General features: G+C 56.8%; 1 protein-coding gene and 1 long non-coding RNA gene across 3 annotated transcripts in view; one reads left to right on the top strand and one right to left on the bottom strand.

Moving 5' to 3' along the window:
- The window catches only part of CROCC2 (ciliary rootlet coiled-coil, rootletin family member 2), a 79,246-nt gene that overhangs the window by 34,902 nt on the left and 23,802 nt on the right, over window positions 1-20,542 (top strand). Inside the window, 6 exon segments of the mRNA XM_021924251.2 lie at window positions 2,550-2,743; window positions 6,601-6,719; window positions 7,152-7,321; window positions 7,940-8,116; window positions 13,452-13,565; window positions 16,866-17,009. Coding sequence (XP_021779943.2) covers window positions 2,550-2,743; window positions 6,601-6,719; window positions 7,152-7,321; window positions 7,940-8,116; window positions 13,452-13,565; window positions 16,866-17,009 — 918 coding nt within the window.
- LOC110740961 lies at window positions 12,518-19,352 on the bottom strand. 2 transcript variants are annotated; one of them, XR_002516379.2, is made up of 6 exons: window positions 16,805-19,352; window positions 16,648-16,697; window positions 14,948-15,203; window positions 14,369-14,444; window positions 13,932-14,024; window positions 12,518-12,908 (listed from the first exon to the last, which is right to left on the bottom strand). It is a non-coding gene; the product is annotated as an uncharacterized LOC110740961 (long non-coding RNA). The 2 variants fall into 2 exon arrangements; XR_004176686.1 differs by having other exon boundaries at window positions 12,518-13,092.

Below are 20,542 nucleotides of genomic sequence, written 5' to 3' on the forward strand. Positions count from 1 at the left end.
AAAACTTTTTTTTTTTTTTCTTCAAGCAGACTCTCGCTGTGTCACCCAGGGTGGAATGCAATGGGGCGATCTAGGCTCACTGTAACCTCCACCTCCCGGGTTCAAGCAATTCTCCTGCCTCAGCCTCCTGAGTAGCTAGGATTACAGGCACATGCCTAGCTAATTTTTGTATTTTTAGTAGAGATGGGGTTTCGCCATGTTGGCCAGGCTGGTCTCAAACTCCCAAGCTCAGGTGATCTGCCCACCTCAGCCTCCCTAAGCGCTGGGATTACAGGCATAAGCCACCAAGCCCAGCCTAAAGTTTTATTATTGGATCCTGAGGCTCTACACCCCGTGTCACTCAGGACTTGGCAGATACCCCAAAGGGGAAACCTGTTGTATTTGTAGAATTTCAGACTCACTTTAATATATTTCTCTCTGTAGCCTGAACACCAGGGACCTGACTGCTTAGTATCTCTCTAATGCTTTTAAACAGATTATTGAATTGTATGTTGTGTCACTTTTCCAGTTGCTTTAGGTCGGAGGGTTGGTCTTCAACAACCTACCTCACCATTATCAGAAGTAGAAAGTCCTGGTTTTTACTTTGAAAGAATATTTTCACTGAGTATAGAATACTAAAATAGCCATTATTTTCTTTCAGAAATGTAATGAAGTCATTCCATTGTCTTCTGACTTTCACTGTTGCATGGAAAGTAAATGTCAGTCTTGTTCATTTCATGGCTATGTGTCATTTTCCCTTTTTTAAAAAAAAAAAAATTTCTTCATCTTTGGTATTCAGAAACTTTACTAAGTTGTATATCTGTGACATTTTCTTTCAATTTATCCTTTTGGAGGTTACAGCTCATTTTAAGTCTGTGGCTAAATGTATTTTACTAGATTTGGAAAATTATTGGCCTGTATCTGTTCAAATATGCCCTCTCATCTCCTTCTGAGATTGTAATTACACATATGATGGGCATTTTTAGCTTGTCCCATATGTCTATAACACTGTTTTGTGTATTTTCCATCCTTCTTTCTCTTTATGATTCAGTCTGAACACATTCTTTTGTCTCTCTTCCAGGTTACTAGTCCTTTCTTTTATTCTAATCTGCCATTGTCTATTAGTTTCCTTACTTTTTTGGTTATTATATTTTAAACTGTATTTTTTATATTTAGTATCCAGTTCTATTGTTAAACTTTACGTCTTGCTATCCATCTTCTTGAACATATTAATCAACTATTTTAAAGTTGGTGTCTGATAACTCCAATATCTAGATAACCAGGGTGGGAGGATCTGTATCTATTTTCTGTTCTTACTTGTGGTTTTTTTGTCATGTGGTCCTGTCTCCTGATAGGCCAGATCTTGATTAAATAGTCAATCTTCTATATAATAAATTACAGAAATAATTTGAGGATCTTGACAATGCTATTCTTCTTCCAGAAAGGGTTTATTTTTGTCGTTGTTGTTGTTTGTTTGTTTTTGAGAGAGTGTCTCACTCTGTCACCAAGGCTGGAGTGCAGGGGCATGATCTTGGCTCACCATAACCTCTGCCTCCTGGGTTCATGTGATTCTCCTGCCTCAGCCTCCTGAATAGCTGGGATTACAGGTGCATGCCGTCGTGCCCGGCTAATTTTTGTATTTTTAGGAGAGATAGGGTTTTACCATGTTGCCAGGCTGGTCTTGAACTCCTGACCTCAAGTGATCTACCTGCCTTGGCCTCCCAAAGTGCTGGGAGTCGCCGCACTCGGCCAGAATTTACTTTTGACGCTGGCAGGCAGTGAAGGTAGAAGGTCCCTGTAATCCAATCAGTGACTGGGATGATTCACACCTGAGCTGCAGTGTCTATGAAGGATGGTCTGTTTCTGATGCACCACTACTACTAGGATCAAGCCCTGCTGTGAATACAACTTGATGTCTTGTGATACGTATCAGAGCCTCGCCGCTTTGGTGGCTCTGAACCCTAATTTTTGTTCCCCTCAGGCCATGGTACTGCCAGAAGCTCTTCTTGGCATCCCAATTTTTCAGCCCAAACTTTTAAATCAGCAAATGCCTTAAGGGAAAAGGAGACACCAAATGCTGGGCTCATTCCTCTGTGTCTCCCTTCTCTCCAAGATCTTCGCTGCTTCAGTCCCAGCTGTCTTTTCAGCTGTCTGAGGTCTCTTACATATTCTTGTGATATATCTACCTAGATTTTTATGATATTTTTGGTAGAAGCGTTGGTCTGCAGCAGTCTAGTTTTCCGTTACCTTCTGTTGCCATTTCTGTGCAGTGTTTCCTGACCCCTGGACACTGGAGGACAAACAAATGGTACCATTTAGATTGACAGCTGGCTCCTACCTAGGAGTGCCCAGTTCAGTACCATCCCCATCGGGGTACCTGAGTGGATGCCCCCTCTATTGTAAAGACATCCATGTGCATCTGAGGTCCACCCACTTCTTCCACTCTCACCTCCATGCCATTCTGCGTGAAATCACTTCTTCTGAAGTCCTTTCTTCCCCTCAAAAGGCCCATGCTCACCCACCCACTTACTCTCTTTCTCTGCCAACTGTCCACTTCCCACCTCCTCTAGGTCACATGCCAGAAACAGGTACTGGAGGAGCAGCTGGCTCAGAGCCTGCAGGACCAGGAGGCCCAGATGGACACTCTGCAGCAGGCCCTGCAAGACAAGGATGCTCTGTCTGAGGAGCGGGCCCAGCTGCTGGCCAAGCAGGAGGCCTTGGAGAGGCAGGGCCGGCTTGCAGCTGAAGAGGCAGCTGATCTCAGGTATGCAAGGGCCTGCCAGTCAGGGCATGTCCCACACGTCCTTACCCTCAGAGAGTCTGCAGTGTGGCAGCGTATGGGGACACGCACACCATGGCATAGGACTGGGAGGGAGTGTGTGCACATGAAATGGGCTGTGAGTGAGAGGCAAGCACAGTGCCTTTGGGTTGGGGCAGGGCATCTAGAAGAGGTCAACCCAGTGAAAGCACTGGGGTCACCTTCCTGAAGGAGGTGGTGGCAAGTGCAGAAACACAGCTGAGACCAGTGGAAGGCAGATGTGGAATGTCTTGCTCATGGAGCTGTGGAGTTCAGGGTGAAGGGATGGCTGGATTCAGGCACTCCCACCGTGCCCTTGGAATCCTGCTTCTCCCTCCCTCAGCACAGCTTGGCTCTGAGATCTTATTCCAGGCAGGCTCACTCGGAGAGGTGGCAAGATGGCCAGCAGCCACTCCAGGGTCCCCCTTCCAGCAGACAGCGTGGTGGCACCTTCTCCCCAAGGCTCAGAGTGGCGGCCAGGCCATGTTGAGCTGGTGGATATCTCTTGGGGAACAATCCTGGGAGCCTGGAGTCACAGGGGTCTGATCCTGTTTGACACAATTCCTGGAGGCTCAGAGCAGGGGGGCTGTGCCCAGGACATGAGGTGGAGGGGACGTGGAGTCAGGGGTGGAAGGAAGGAAGAAACAGAGGTGGTAGGGGAAGGGCCAAACCGGCGGTGGCAGAGGAGTACCACCCAGGAGCAGGCAGAGGTATGCCCACCCGAGGCAGGGAGGCCCGAGGTGGCGGTGGCAGAGAAGTCACCCGAGTCTGAGTGGCGGCGTCCGAGGCGGCAGAACCGGCGGCAGGCAGAGAACAACTGGAGGCAGGTGCTCCAACTGGTTCCGAGGCGGTCCAGGCGGCAGCAGCGCAATCAAGTGGCAGGAGTGGCAGAGCCCCGCACCAGGCGGCAGTGGTGGCGGCAGAGAGCCCACCCTGAGAGTACTGTCCGAGGTGGCAGAAGCGCCCACCGGCGGCAGGATGTCCCAGCGGTGGCAGAGGCGCACCGATGGCGGTGGTGGAGGAGGCACCGAATGCTGGCGGCGGCAGAGCAACTGAGCAAGCAGCAGGCAGAGGCGTCCGAGGCAGGCAGAGGTCATCCGATGGTGGTGGCAGAGTTCATCCCAGGTGGCAGAGGAGTCAACTGAGGCCAGCAGGCAGGCACAACTGATAAGTGAGAGAGTGGCTGGTCTGAGGGTAGTAAATGGAGGGAGGCCCGGTATAAAATCCGAGGCGGTGCGGCGGTATATCCAGGGCGGCCCGCACCGAGGTAGGGTAGATAATCCCCAGGTGGCATCCGATGGCGGTGAGAGGTCCGAGGTATGCGGCGAGGTCCGAGGCAGGCAGGCGGTAGCGGCAGGAGCGCAACCTGGTGTTATGGCAGAGTCCACCCGATGGTATCCGATGGTGAAGTGCAGCAGGAGCCCATCCGATATGGCGAGAGGCCCAACCGAGGTGGTGGAGGTCGGGTCTGAGTGGTGGAATGAAATGGAATGGAGGGAGGGAGGGAGAGGTCAGGAAGGAATGGAGGGACCCGGGAGGGAGGGAGGGAATGGGTCAACTGAGGCCGAAGGGAGGCCGGAATGGATGGAAGGGACCCAGGAGTGGAGGGAATGGAGGAATGGATGGTGCCAGTCCGGGTGCAAGTGGCACTGGCGCGCGGTAGGTCACTGGTGCGGCAGGTGCCTGGTGTGTGTGTGTAGGTGCTGCCTGGTGATCTGGATGGATCCTGCAGCCTCTGCAGAAACCCAGCAGCTGATGGCTTCTGTGCCTTCTCGGCTCTGCTTAGGGCCCTGCTCAGGCACTGCTAAGTATTTTTGTTGAAAAGATTGCTTCCTGGAATTCTAGAATCTGAGAGGCATGAGAAACATTGGAGTCTGGGATCCTTGAGCTTCTTCGCAGACAAACCCCTTCTCCAAATGAAAGCTTTCGCAGCAATTGGGAAGGAAAACCTGAGGGAGGCTGCTGTGGGTTTGGCTCCTTCCCACGCTCCTTTCTGGGCCCTGGGGCCTCCAAGGACCGGGGTGGAGGTCCCTTCCCTGCTGGTAGGATCTGCTGCCCAGAACACAGGCCCTGGCCAGAGCCCTCAGCAGCCTGGGTCCTGCCCTGACAGCTGCCCCTACCTCTGCCCTGCCACTGACCCCCCCCGCACATGGCAGCCCTGCGGGCCCCAACATCACAGGCCACCGAACAGGGGTCCTGACGGCCAGTTGAGCCTCTGGTGACAGAGGGGCTTGACCTGAAGCCACGTCTGCCCAACACACTCTGTGTTTATCTGACTGGCCCAGCGCGGCCGGAGAGCATGGATGCTGCCATTTTGATGAACTCACAGGTAACACTGAGGACCATTAAGTGCGGGAAATCCTGCTGCAGCTCCTTGCTTCTGATGAGACCTCCCCACGGGTCTGCTTTATGAAGCGCTCCACTCTCGGATCCTCAGGCCCTGACAAGGCTTCTGCAGTGGGGACCTGCTCCCTCCCTTCATGGAGGCCCGCTTGTCAGCCAGCAAGATGGACCAAGGTCCCTGCTGGCCCACACCCCAAGCAGCCCTGCCCTGCTCAGAGCACCCCGTGGGGGGCCAGGCCTCCAGTCCAGGGGCTCAATGGTGGAGCCCCTGGAGTTGCTCCTGGGCCCCCATGGAGAGAGAGAGGCTGGGCACAGGCTCAGGTCCCCAAGCTTCAGGCAAAGACGTCCGATTTCTGAGCAGCAGAGGCCACATCCCTTACAGGAGACCAGGCAGGCCTCTAGGAGAAGGGGTTTCCAGGCTGACTTGGAGGGAGAAGAGCTGCCAGGTGAAGACAGCACTCAAGCCGGGGAGTGTGGGATGGGGGCCATGAGGAGCACTTGCAGGCGGAGGGACTGGAAGGGGAGCAGAGCAGCGTGCAGCAGAGTGAGGTTTCTGGGGGTTCTGACCTGAGCCCAGAGGACCTCCCTCTGCAAGCCCTGGTGAGCCCCCAGAAGGCTGGGATGTGCTCTACCCCTGATGAAGGCGGTGGCAGTGGCCAGAAAGATGGAAGAGAAACGCAGGCAGGGCCTGGTCAAGAGTTGCCAGGGTCCCCGTGGCCTATGGCCCGCCCTGACCTCATCTGTTTGGGGTTGTGCACCCACCATTTGCGTGTTCATATGGGCGTCTGTGCTTGAGCCCTTGCAGTGTGTTTGTACGTGTTGTTTGTACGTGTTGTTTGTGCGTGTTGTTTGTACGTATTGTCTGTACGTGTTGTCTGTGCGTGTTGCTTGTGTGTTGCTTTATGCGTGTTGTTTGTCTGCGTGTTGTTTGTGTGTGTTGTTTGTGCGTGTTGTTTGTCGCGTGTTGTTGTTTTGTGTGTGTGTTGTTTGGTGCCTTGCTTTGTTCACTGATAAACACCCAGCACAGGGCAGCAAAACCTTTCCCGTAGGCACCACCAGCGATGGTTGGATCACTGATGAATTAATTGTAGAAATGTAGGGGTCACATCATCCATCCCTCAAGGCGGGCACTGCTGTGCGTTGGTGTGTGCTCCGGGTGTCTTCTGAGCGGTGGCATCTCCGTGCACAAATGCACCACGCAGGCTTTTCACATGATGGAATCACGCTGCATGTGGGGGTCCAATTGGATGGGTGACTTTTTGGGGGGACTCTTTTCATGATATTAGAATAGAAAATAGTTTCCTCGTCCTTGTTAACAGCACATGGTGCTCCAGAGACAAGATGCACCATAATTTCTACAACATTCTTCCATTTATTTGCATTTCAGCCGAGTCTCATTAACACCTGGGTAAAGCTATAGAGAGCATGTTGTACGCGGGATCTTACGGATGCCTTGCCCATTGTTTGCTGCTCCTTTGCAGGGCGGAGAGGGACTCCCTGGAGAGCAGCCTCCTCGAGGCTCAACAGCTGGCCACGAAGCTGCAGGAGCAGCTGGAGGAGGAGGCCCGGAGCACAGGACTCGCTCGGCAAGCCTTGCAAGGTGCTCCAAGGGCACTCCCTCAGCTCCTTCCCCAAAAGTGAGCCATGCAGGGGCCCCTGGCGTGAAGCTCACTACCCACACATGCTGCACCCTCTCTGGAGCCCACAGGGGCACGAACGTGAGCCTGGAGCTCATGTGACGAAGCAAGTTGGGCCACCTCGCCCGTGAGGAACAGCAACACCCTGCCCAGGCCGCACCTGGTGCCGGCCTCAGGCTCTGAACTGGGTTGTGGCTGCAGGGTCAGCGTGTAGCCTCCAGCTGCAGCCCTGTACCCTTGACCCTGCTCAGCCCAGCCTGCCATGGGCTGGCCGCCCACTCCCAGAGCCTGGAGTGGACAGTGGTCGCCCCCAAGGCTGTCACTCCCTAAGGAGTCCCAAAGGGTTCGGGGGTCCACATGCCAGGCCCTGGCACACCTTACCCATCACCCCACAGTGGAAATGGAGCAGCTACAAAGTGACTGGGAGGTCCAGGAGATGAAGCTGCGGCAGGACGCGGGGCGGCTCCAGCGACAGGTGGCACAGCAGGAGCGGGAGGCACAGCGGGCCCTGGAGAGCCAGGCGTCAGCTCACCGCGAGGCCCTGGCACAGCTCCAGAGGGAGAAGGTCTGCTTCCCAGGAGCCCACCAGTAGCTTCCTAGAAGGCTACCAGGTCCCAGGGAATGGCAGGCCCTTGGGAGGAGGGGGCCTGGGAGACTGAGTTCAGAGACATAGGCACCTGGCCAGGGAAAGCTGGGCAATGACCTGCTCACGCTTCATAGTTCAAGTGGGCATCCAGGGCCTTCCTCGTGGAGCCCTCACACTGGGCTTGGGTTGGTATTTGGGGGAGGCCTCCCTCATGGAAGACGCTGGACGTGCTGTTGGCTGGTCTGGTGTAGTCTGAAGGATGAGGGCTGGAGGGGGCCCTGTCCCGCAGGTCCCAGGCTTCTGGAGGCCTGGTTTGATGTGTCTTTACACCCCTCCGTGGCAAGGGCAGTGCAGAGACTCAGGAATGGTTTACAAACTGATAGATCAGTGTGGGATGACAGGTGCTGAGACCCAGAGAGGCCCTCCCTGCTCTGGCGACTCTGAGGGGAAGACATGGGGGGGTGCAGCTGGCTGGACTGGACAGCCCCTGGGGCCCATCAGCCCTGGCATCCCACAGGCCAGGTCTCACTCAGGACCATAGACAACTGCTGGCCTCACCTGCCAGACCTCACAGCCCATCCCTTTACCTTGGTCCAGGAGACCCTGAGCCTGTCCCTGGCAGAGGAGAAGGAGGCAGCCAGATGCCAGCTGGAGCAGGAGAAGGAGCTGGTGACAAAAAGTGCCGCCGAGAGGGAGGCTCTGAAGGGGGAAATTCAGAGCCTGAAGCAGGAGCGGGACGAGAGCCTTCTCCAACTGGAGCACAGGATGCAACAGGTGATGGCACGGCTGGGGGGCAGCGGGGTTGCTCACACCCACTGCACCTGTCATCTCTGGCCCAGCACAAGGGCTGCATGTGGCCTCACCTCAGGCAGATGCAGCCTTTCCAGGTCACTGCAGTTTCAGCTTTGTTCTTCCACAGCAGTCATGATGGACAGATGTCCAACCACCTACCCACCCATCCGTCCATCCATCCATCCATCCATCCATCCATCCATCCATCCATCCACCCATCCACCCACTCACTCACCCACCTATCTGTTCATCCAGCCATCTGTCCATTCATTCACCCATCTGTCCACCCATCCACTTGCCCATCCATCCATCCTTCCACCCATCCACCTACCTACCCATCCATCCATCCATCTCTCCATTCATCCCTCTATCTGTCCATTCATCCACCCACCTACACCTCCATCCATCCATCCACCCATCCATCCACCTACCCATTCATCCATCCATCTGTCCATCCATTCACCCATCCATCCATTTATCCATTCATCCACCCATCATCCACCCATCCACCTGCTCATCCATCCATCCTCCCATCCACCTGCCCATCCATCCATCCACCCATCACCTGTTCATCCATCCATACACTCATCCACTCACCTACCCGTCCATCCATCTATCTATCTGTCCATTCATCTATCTATCCACCCATCCATCCATGCATGTGAATATCCATCCACACACTTGTCACCATCCACCCACTCACTTGAATATCCATTCTTCTTTCCACACATTTAGGTAACCATCCAGATGTATGGCCATGCATCCACATTCCTAGCTGTCCATCTACACATGTCACCATCCATGCAATCATTCATCAGTTCATTTGACTATCCATCCAACTACCCATGCACCCAACCTTCCATCCACACAGCTATCCACAACTCATCTGACCATCCATCCATCCATCCACTTAACATCCTTTCATCTGTCCACAAACTCAGCTGTCCAGCCACATATCCAGCCATCCATCCATGTGTCTATCCATCCATCCACCTGATCCACCAACCAGCTAGTCATCCAATCTCCCATCAGTGTATCCAACTCAAACACCAAGCCAAGCACAGAATTACCAGCCACACATCTGGCCATCCTTCCATCCCAGCAGCAGTTGAGACTCAGCCACTGGCCCTATAAAAGCTACCCTGAGTCTAGGCTGTTCCAGTATATCATGCCGCCCTGAGGAATTCACTGTGGAGTGAAAGGAATGGACACATGACCACGTCCACATTGTGTCACATGGGGTGATAAGGGCTATAAGATGTTGGTGCAACATCTTACGTTGTTGTGGCTCACACCTGTAATCTCAGCACTTTGGGAGACGGAGGTGGGTGGATCACTTGAGGTCAGGAGTTCAAAACTAGCCTGGTCAACATAGTGAAGCTCTGTCTCTACTAAAACTACAAAAAATTAGCCGGGCATGATGGTGGGAACCTGTAATCCCAGCTACTTGGGAGGCTGAGGCAAGAGAAAAACTGGAACCCAGGAGGCGAGGTTGCAGTGAGCCAAGATGCAGAGACTCCTCAAAAAAAAAAAAAAGACAAATTGCAGGAGGAGTTACAGTAGCCGAAACAGCCAAGATTTATTGTCAAACTCTCTGCATTTAATATTTGATTCTTGCAACACTCTGAGGCACATGCTCTAATTATCCCTAAAGTAGTGGTGAGAAAACTAAGGTCCACAAATATCGAATGCCTTGCACAGGGCTGTGCAGTGCACCTGCTGGACACCGAGGTCTGTGCTCTTAACTGCCCCACAACTCTGCATCCTTAGGTGAAGGAAGGGAGGGCCTTACAGGAGGAATAGTAGTGTTGGGTGGAGAGGACGTAGACATTGGCAGGATGTCTGGGGATGGCATGAAGTTCTGCACAGCTGCCAGGCTGCACGTGAGTGGAAGCAGCGAGAGAGGTGTGCAGTGGAGCTGGGATGGGCCTTGGGCACCAGCATCAGGTGACAGGGAGCCAGTGGCTGTTCTTGAGCCAGGGTGATATGATAGGAGTTGGGTGGAAGAGAGTCTGGGGCCAGGAGGCTGGGGAGAGGCTGAGGCAGGGTCCATGTGAGAGGGGTTGAGAGCCAGGCAAAGGAGGAGAAAAGTAAGTTCAAAGCCCCTTGGGACGTGGTGATATTATTCCCATTGGACATATGAGAAAAGAGGCTCCAGGGGAAGCAATACATCTGGGGAGTGGATGGCCCATCAAGGCCCCCACGCAGCCCCTCATTCCCATCTGAGACCAACCACAGGACAACGTGGCCTGTTCTCATGTGATTATTTAATCCCAGCTTCCCGGAGGCACACACAGCCCTCCAAGAGAGGGGACCTCGGTCAAACAGGAGTGCAGGCTTGGTGGCTCAGGCCTGTGATCCTAGCACTTTGGGAGGCCGAGCCCAGCGGATCATCTGAGGTCAGGAGTTCAAGACCAGCCTGGTCAACATGGTGAAACCACGTCTCTACTAAAAAAAAGACAAAAATTAGGTGGGTGTGGTGGCAGGTGTCTATAATCCCAGCTACTCAGGAGGCTGAGGCAGGAGAATCGCTTGAACCTAGGAGGCAGAGGTTGCAGTGAGCGGACATCATGCCACTGCATTCCAGCCTGGGTGACAGAGCGAGACTCCGTATCAAAACAAAACAAAACAAAACAACAGGAGTGCAGGCTAAGAGGGCAGACGGGCACCGTGTGCTAGTGCCCTCCCTTCCCTGGACTCGCAGCAGAACCACGATAAGGGGCACCCCAGGGGCAGAGCACAGACGGGCTGGCCTGTGGAGCCCTTGCCGGTACAGCAAGCTTTCCCGGGACCTCTGCTCGGCCAGCTGACCGTTATCCTAGGCGGCCTGTGCAGAGAAACTGAGCAGAGCAGTGGGGCTGGGAGGTCTAGCGGGAAACTTCCCCACACTTCCCTGAGGAACCTGTGATGACCCAGTCGGGGATCTTATTCTACAACGAAGAGGAATTATACGTGGAGCAGGAGCCAAAGACCTGGAACCACTGGCCCAGGAGGGGCTGCCTTCACCAGAACCCTCCATTCTCTTACCCACTGTGTCTGAATGGCGGTTTGCCCACACCTGTTTGCAAAGCAAAGCCCTCACCCGAGAGAATGCCACACTTCTATATTTGATGAAGTTTTGCCTAAAATTCTAACAAATACTCCCTTGCGGTGCCCAGTAATGAGGGGCACAGGAGGGAGAGACAGGGCCCCCACCCTTGCAGACCTTATTGTCCAGTAAGGGCAGATTCATAAACAGCCAGCAGGTCTCCAGCCGAGCAAAACAAGCAGGGCCTCGAGGGAGCGAGGGAGGGGAGCAAGGGGGAGCATCGATTTTTAAAATGGTTTAGAATATAGAAAGCCATTTCAATGAAAAGCCCCCCACTCCTGCCCCTCCCCTTCACTAGGCCACTCAGGGAACAGTTGTCCTCTCTCTTTGATTCCCCTGAAACACGCCCATGCAATTCTGACCCAGAGATAGCACAGACCCCACAGGGCAAGGTCCCCAGCAGGACGCCCTCTCTCAGACACCATCCACAAGTCCAGGGGTCTCCAGGCCACCCACACTTCTGACCACCTGACTACAAGTTTGGGGGTTCCCATGGTCCTCTCAGGTTCAGCCATTCACTAGAATGACTCACAGAACTCAGGAAAGCCTCTTGTTCCTCTTAGAGTTTCATTATCAAATATGGAATTCAAGACCAGCCGGAAGAGGAGACACATGGGCAAGGTGTGGGCACGTCACAGACAGGGGCTGCTGTGCCCTCCCTGTGGAGCCAGCCCAGCACCCTCCTGCACCCCAGTGTGCTCACCAGCCAGGAGGCTCCACTGCACTTTGGCGTCCAGAGTTTTTACTGGGTTTCACCGTGTAACATGGCCCGTGGAGTGATTGGTTATGTGACTGAAGCCCGCTTCTTTGACTGCTGGGAGGCTGGGTTGACATCCTTTGGCTCAAAGGCTCAACCCTCTAATAATGGTCTTTCAGCAGACAGCCCCCATCCTGAAATTCAGTAGGAGGCCAGGCACGGTGGCTCATGCCTGTAATCCCAGCACTTTGGGAGGCCGAGGCGGGCAGATCACAAGGTCAGGAGATCAAGACCACGGTGAAACCCTGTCTCTACTAAAAATATAAAAAATTAGCCGGGTGCCGTGGCGGGCACCTGTAGTCCCAGCTACTGAGGAGGCTGAGGCAGGAGAATGGCGTAAACCTGGGAGGCGGAGCTTACAGTGAGCCGAGATCACGCCACTGCACTCCAGCCTGGGCGACAGAGGGAGACTCCATCTCAAAAAAAAAAAAAAAAAAAAAACTCCGGTGTGGTCCCAGGGGCCCGCCAGGAATAACGCAGACACTCCTCATTTTGGGAAACCCCCAGTGTTTAGAAGCTTCCTCCAAGGACCCAGGACAAAGACCTGATAAATCTTTTGCTATGCAACACTCTCCAAAGATTGCTAGCAAACAGAAATATACAGCATTACCCCCGCAACACTGCACTTTTAATACAAAGGGGACGGAAAGTCCACACTGGCTCCTCGGCCTTTCTCTTCTCTATTATCAAAGCATCTCGGTGACCTTTCCCAACTGTGTATCTGCAGCTTTGTTCTCCTGTTTCTGGGCTGCGTGCTGAGCTGCCAGGACTGGGTCTTCCTGTGGCTGGCTGTTCTTCCTTCCGTGGACATCTGGGTTGCCTCTAGCTTTGTTGCCATTACAGCAATGTCACAGACATTAGTGACACCGCGCAGAGGTCATTCCACACAGGTGCACGCATGTCTCTGGGCTGCCCTCCCCGAAATGGGCCTGGGCATAGAGAGAATATCCATGTGTGAATTTGACAGGCATTGCTTCCACAGCCTGGCCCATGGAGCAGCGTGCCACCCTTGGGGCTGAGGGTGTCTCGCTGACACGCGCCTCCCACACCATCAGGGAGATGGAGCATTTTCAGGCTTTTAAGCTTCTTTCTCTGCACTGCAGCGGGTGTTGCCTAGAGGGATGGGGGTGGCTCATGAAGGCCCCCAAACTGCATGGGAAAGGGCAGGATTTTGAACAGGCAGAGGAAGGTGATGATACCCCAGGGATGGGTGCAAGGGCAGACACAGAGGTGAGATGATGTCGGACAGAGGGCAGGCGCTCAGAGGGTGAAAGGGCCCAGGGCCCAGGGCTGCCTCTGTGGGAGCAGCCTCTCCTCTCCAGTGGCAGGGATGTACAGACAGGAACATGAACATGCTGTGTCCAGGGGAGCCTCTGCACTCAGCATTCTGCCACAGCCTCTCCTTTGAGGGGGGCCTCATCCCTCCCCCCAGCCTCCCCAACTTTCTCACAAGTATACCCCGTCCTGTTCAGGCCCTGTCCCTAAAAGAAGCAGAGCGGAGCCTTCTGAGCGAGGAGCTCTCCAGGGCCAGGAGGGTGCTGGAGCGGGTACAGCAGGAGGCACAGAGCCAGCAGGAGCAAGCACAGGTGAGCCCCACGCAGCCCGGCCACGTGCACAGCCAAGCAGGTGCTAGCTGACCCCAGGGAGCCACCCCTCCTGCCTGGTCCCAGTGGCATATCCCTCTCCATCCCCTCCCTTCCTGAGCCTCAGTTTCCCCCCGGTGCCTCCAGGGCTCCTGGTGGGAGGGGCACCCAATGGGCAGGAAAGGTCCGAGTGAACCAAAGCAGTTCTCCCTTAGCTTCAGGGCTGGCAGGGGCCAGAGAGGGGAGGCCTGACCCAGCTGGGGGCCACCCATGAGCCAGCAGCAGCAAGCGGCTGAGCCCGTGTGTGCACTGGAGCTGCTCATAGAAAAGCACAGCTGGGGACATGTGCACCAGCCTCGTGGAACTCACCACAGAGATCCTTCCAAGGGAGAAACTGAACCTGAGGCAGCTGGGCCTGCACCCGAGGAAACTCTTAGCAGGAAGGGAAACCCACACTGAGTCCTGAGTGGAGCCAGGAGAGAGGCGTCCACGGAGGGCCTAGCCCAGCCCCCAGCAAACAGCTACCCACCCTTAGCCAGTGAACAGAGGTTCTCCCATGCACGAAGGCTGCTGCAGGCAGCCAGTAGGGGTCACCTGGGACCCCTGAGTCCTCCCCTGGAGCCCAAGTCCAGAGGCCTGGGCGGGCAGCAGCAAATAGGGCACTGGGCAGAGCTATAGGGAGGAGGGATCTGGAGAGGAGGGATCTGGGGAGCAGGGCTTTGGGGAGGAGGAATCTGGGGAGGAGGACTCTGAGGCCTATGCCTCCAGCTCGTGGGCAAGGCTGGGCACCCACTGTTGTTGCTTACAGAGCGCCAAGGCTTCAGCCCATCTGTGACGTGGCACCAGGTCCCACATGGGAGACGAAGAGACTGGGCAGGGCTCCTAGGGAGTAGCCAAAGCCCAGTGATAGAACATGGATGGGGGCCTGGCTCACAGGGAGGGTGGCCAGAGCCCAGCAACAGGACATAGATGGAGGAGCCACATCAGGGCCTCCCAAGGTCCAGGGGGCCTGAGGAGGGGCTGTTTGTATCGAGGTCAGGGCTGCTGTCCTGGGTGGCAGGGGCTGGCCCTGAACAGACACAAGTGCCAGGGTGCCCTGGGCAGGGAGGGAATGGGCTCAAGGCCCCAGACGCAGCTCCTCTCCTTTCCAGGAACAGGTAGGATTGAGGGCGAGGCTGACTGCCGACCCCAGCTCTGACCCGCTCTCTGCCCTCTCTGGCCGCACACACCCCGTTAGCTGGGCCCATACCTGCCTCCTGCCTCTGTCCCAGCTCCCAGCATGTTCAGTGACGAGGCCGTTCTTTCCCATACTTCTTGGCTTATTTTAAATTCGGGCAAACCTTTTCCTCCCTGTCCCTGGCAAGGAGGCAGGGTTGGACACCTACCTAACTGGCGTTGAATGTATGGCTCAGTGTGCAGTGAACAGAACACAGGCCATGGTGCCAGGTGCAGGAGGCAGGCCCCTTCTGTGCCCATTCTGAACGGGGGCACTTCTCACTGACTGCACAGAGGCATACGCAGGCCGCCTGGTGGGGGGCCGGGGTGTCCAGGCAGCAGGGCCTTGGGGGACGCTCGGTGACTCGGAGCCAGGATGGAGGGCGTGTGCCCCATCCCCAGGGTGCTGCACAGCAGGAGAGGGCACTGCAATGAGGAGGCGGCTACTGGGGTGTCACTTCGCCCCCTCCTGCCCGACGCCACGACCCGGATTCCTAGTCCCTCCAAGCAGGGCTGCCCAGAGGAGCGCCTGGCAGCCCAGGGGAGCCTTGCCCCTCACGCCGTGGAGCCCTGCCCTGCTCTGTTCCTGCCCCTGAGGCCTAGAGCGTTCCACGGGGCCCAGGAGGACCAAGCTTGGCATCGGGCCTGTGACCCTGCCCCTCCCTCCTCCCGACCACTGGCCCAGCAGCTCCCTCGGCTCCACCCGTGGGCAGGGACCCAGGAAAGCCCTCCTGGGGCCCTGGGAGCTGACGCCTGTGGCTCACAGAGAGGCCTCGTCTGGAGCCAGTGCTGGCTTCTGGAGCCTTCTCTCGAGCTGGCCCTGAGTCTCCCCGGGACTCAGGACCAGGCCTGCCAGCCAGCCGGCCTCCCTGGGGAGCTCGTTAAGGGTTCCTTTGCCACCTCGGCTCAGAAAATGGAAATTAAAACTGTTGAGAGCAGCGGGAGGAGAGGAATGCTGCCAAGGAGCACCAGGCTCCAGATGACAGGAGAGCGTGTGCCCCCAGGCTGAGTCACCACTGCCGCCGGGCTCCCGGCCGCTGCCCTGTCCCTGAGGCCCTCACAGGGGTATCCTGCAGCCAGGGCAGCGCTGGGGCATGCTGAGGCACAGAGCCATGGCCTGGTCACCCAAAATGGCCCTTGTCAGTCCGGAGAGACCACAGGGGGTTGTGGAGAACGAGGACAGGAGGCAGCAGCTCGGCTCCTTTCCCAGGAGCAGGGGTCACGGGTCACAGGCTGCAGGAGCCCCCACCCTAGCAGAATCCAGGTGGACAGGAGGGGCTCCCGAGATCTGGCACAGGGGCAGCCATGTGGGTACCTGTGCCCCCGGGAACACTGAGCCAGCTCTGGAGGGAGCCATCCCCCACCAGCCACCCCCTGCCAGCCGCCTGCTGCTGCCTGGAGGCTTGGTCTGGTGCCCCGAGCCCAGGGGTGTGGAACCTGAGCAGGGCAGGGCTCTGACTCTTCATGTTGGGGACACTGAGGCCCAGAAAGCTGAGACCTCCCTGAGCCCTGTCTGCCCTGCCGCCCTAACCTGGGCAGGGGTGCAGAGGGGAGGGCCTTGAGAGGAAGCAGGGTGGTGTCCCAAGGGGCCTGGGGCTTGGGGTGAAGAAGGCGGCATTCGTCCATGAACAAGGGGCCATGGGCTGAGCCTGGGGCCTCCTGGCCCAAGGATCCCTACTGGCCACACTGCCCCAAGGCCCGAGAGGACACCTCGGGTGGTGTAGGCGACAGGGAGCCAACTCCAGCTGAGCTCAGTCCCAAATGGAGGGTAGAGCTGCCCAGTGTGTGGTGGTCCCTGCAGGGATGGACCCTGCCCCAGGGCGCAGGCTGAGCTGAGCGGCTGCCTCCTGCTGTGTCCATGGGCACTTACACATCACAGCTGGCAGGGACCGTGGACGTCTCCTCATCCCAGCAGCCTGTCTGATAGTTTAGGAAACACCGGTTACCCAGGGCGTGCGTGATCAGCAGGGCCCAGCTCCCCCTCCCCAGCCACTGCAACACGTCCTGCTCCAGGGTCCTGGCCTTACCTCACCCTCCACTGCTGGGCCCGGCTCCCTGGTGCCACTGTGGGCTCCCTTCTCCCCGCAGGCCACCATCAGCTCCACAACCGAGGAGCTGAAGGCCCTCCAGGCCCAGTTTGAGGATGCCATCGTGGCCCATCAGAGGGAGACCACGGCCCTATGCGACAGCCTCCGGGACCTAGCGGCCGAGCGGGGCGATGTGGAGAGAGAGGTGAGGGGTGGGGCTGGGGGGCTTCTGGGGATGTCAGAGGAGAGAAGAAAGCAGGGCAGGTACCGAGAGAGGAGACAGTGGGGGTGCCAGGAGGAAAGAGAGGCTGTACCACGGAGGAGGGCAGAGTCGTCTCCGGGACTAGGAAGAGGCAAACAGCAACAGGGGCTGTGGGGCTAGGGGCCCTCATACCAGGCAATAAGCCAAGCCTGGGCTCTCAGAGCAGATGAAATGGTGCCTGGCCCAGGCCATTGGCTAAGGGAAGCTGACACTGGTTTTCAGGGAAAAGAAGGCATCATTTCTAAGCCTCCTGAAGGGGTGAGTTTGACTTTGGGGTGCAAGTGGGCTTGGCCGAGTCAGGTGGACTTGGCTGAGTCAGGGTGCCAGCTGAGCGGGAGGGGAGCTTTCTGCAAGCTGCTGGGGTCCCGATGTGGCTCCTGCTTGTCCTGGGAAGGTGCACAGCACACCTGCCAGCTCCCAGGGCACTGGAGGGGCACACCTGCTGCTGGGAAGGCCAGCATGTGAAAGGGTGGCCAGAGCCACGCAGCCGAAGGCTCCGGGAGTCCGGACAGCCCCCTTGTTCCACACACAGTTAAGAAAGTGGAGTCAGGAAGGGCCTGATTCTGGAGGCACTGGGGCAGCTGTCACCTCCCAAAGCCTTTCCGAGAGACAGGCATGACCTGGGGCAAAGGAGAATTCGGACCCTTGGCCAGGAGTCCAATCGCACCATCCACTGAGGCGTGGGGAGGCCCTTGACAAGCTGGGCTCTGTCCACACAGCGGGAGGCATGGACCTCATTGGTCTGGACACTAGGGTGGGGGGAGGCTGGATTTAGGGCAGCGGGCAAGAAAAGAAGTGGGTTAGTGGAGATTTCGGGGTGGGCCTGGACCTGGCCAAGGGCCCAAGGTTGACACGGAGGCCCCTAGGAGCCACGTGATGGTGACGTGGAGTGGCGGACAGTCTTGGGCAGGGGGCAAGAGTGGCCAGGGCTAGGCTGGCCTGGGCTCAGCAGGCAGGCAGATTGGAGAGGCGTTTCTGAGGGGGGTTGGCAGGATATGGGGACGCCTGTGTGTGGCAAGGGCAGGAGGGTACACGGATCTGGGCTGGAAGAGGGGAGGGTCAGCTGGAGCCCCAGCGGGGCCCATGGGGACGGGGCGGCCTCGCACACTCCCTGGGCTGCTTGCCAAGGCTGGGGACTGCACAGCTGACCTGGTGCTGGCGCACACCACGCCCCAGAGGCCGGGCCGCCAGGCAGGGGAGAGTGAGGAGAGGGGCTCAGCCCTCCCCAAGCACCCCCGAGAGGCAGGCTGAGAGAGGAAGAGAACATGATTTAACATGACCGGCTGTTTACATTGGCCCCAAGGAGAAAGGTCTCCTTTCAACAGATTTCAAAGTCAGGCCCGGTCAGCGACCACACGGGGAAGCAAAAGGAGATTTCAAAACTAGGGGCAGCAGGGGGAGGGGGAGGGAGAGGTGTGGAGGGGGTGGGGGTGCATTGGTTCTGCTGGCCTCAAGGAAGGGAGCGTAGGCCTCATGGGAAGGTCAGGCTCTCAAAGGAGCAGCCCCCGGAAGGGAGTGGGGGCTCCCAGAACAGAGCAGGGTGCCCAGAAAGGGAGTGGGGGCCAAACGGTGAGGACGGCTGAGGGGGACAAGAGGAACCATCACAAAAGCAAGCAGAGCCCGTCCAGGCGCCAGGCTGGCCCAGGGTCACCATGGAAACCATAACGCTTTTCACAACCTTTAAACTGGAGGAACTTCTAGGCTCTCAGACCCTGCCTGAGGTCCACACGTGTGTGCACACATGCATACACATCATCCACACAGTGAGACCACACACACCTGTGTACACTCAACACTCAGAGTGGTGCATGCATGCTGAATGTACACATGCCCCACGCACTCACACTCACACAATTCACACTGGAATCACATACGGACACCACACAGTGCACACAGGCATGCACAGAAACGTGCACCAAGTACACACACGCATGTGTGCACTCATATGCACATACCTAGTGCATGCACAGGCATACAGACTTGCACACACATGCATGCACACACACGTATGCACACCACGGACAGAGTGGACACCTGCACCAGCCCAAACACACACACTCATCACACACACTCACACACACTCATCACATGCACATGCACACACACATAGTGCACGCACAGGCATACAGACATGCACACACATGCATGCACACACATATGCACACCACGGACAGAGTGGACACCTGCACCAGCTCTCTCACACACACACACTCTCTCTCACACACTCATCACCCACACTCACACACACATGGACACACACTCATCACACACACAGACTCACACACATGCACACACACATACACACACACTCATCACACACACATGCACACTCACACACACACTCATCACACACACACATACACACTTATCACACACACGCACACTCACACATGCACTCACACACATGCACACACACATGCACACTCACACACACTCATCACACACACACACTCACACACACAGACTCTCACACATGCACACTCATCACACACGCACACTCACACACATGCACACTCACACACACACACTCACACACTCACCCTCCCCTGCTGTCCCTCCACAGCCCTCCTTCCCTGCAGAGCTCTGGAGCTGCCTCCCTGCAGGAGATTTTTAAAAGAGGCTGTTTATACAATTTCTAGCAACGAAATAATTATTATAATCACATTAAGTGATTTGGCTGTAAAATTCCTGTAAAAGGGATGGCTGTTCTCATGAGGCAGAGGGAGCGGGTGGGGTGGGGGTGGGGTGGGGGCGGCCCTCCTCCTGCATTTGTTTTGCTTGTTTTCATCTCCTCTGCCCTGGGAAATGAAAACAGTTTCTTTTATGATGCATGGGCCCTTGTGCGGGTCCTTGACCTTCTGGGCGGGTTTCTGCTGAGCTCGGCGGAAAATGCTCCGCACGGTCACGGCTCCCACGTGTGGGGGTGGAGGGGAGCGGAGGGGAGGCTCCGGCCCTTCCCAAAAACAGAACAACAATAACAGCGGCAGCCTCGGGAGCCAGGCCGGCCGGGGGCCTGGACAATATCCCGTGAAAATAGCCAGAAAGAGGGGCTTGCTTTCGGCCAGCCAGCGCCTTGCCGTCACGGAGTCTTTGTGGCTTCCACCTCTGGGCACGCCCCACCAGCTCCCTCCGTCTCCTCCGGGACACACGAGAGCAGGAAGGGAGCCCTCTCCAGGGTTTCTGGCCAGGCCCAGAGCTCAGACCTGGGAGGCAGGAGACTGGGCGCCAGGGCCAAACCCCAGCAAGTCCCCACCCCAGAGCGTAGGTGCCGGGGAGGGCCTTCCTGCCAGGCTGCCACTGTCCTCCAGACCCCACCCCTGGGTTCTCCTGGGCACCGTGAGATGCCTGGTATCCAGAGTGGGGAACCAACACCTCCTCCGCTGCCCCATGCGCCCAGGGGACCTCCTCCCACTGCCCCCCATCGCCAGGGACCCTCCTCCCACTGCCCCCCCATCGCCAGGGACCCTCCTCCCACT

Source organism: Papio anubis, chromosome 10 (assembly GCF_008728515.1).
Source record: "Papio anubis isolate 15944 chromosome 10, Panubis1.0, whole genome shotgun sequence".
NCBI lineage: Eukaryota > Metazoa > Chordata > Mammalia > Primates > Cercopithecidae > Papio > Papio anubis.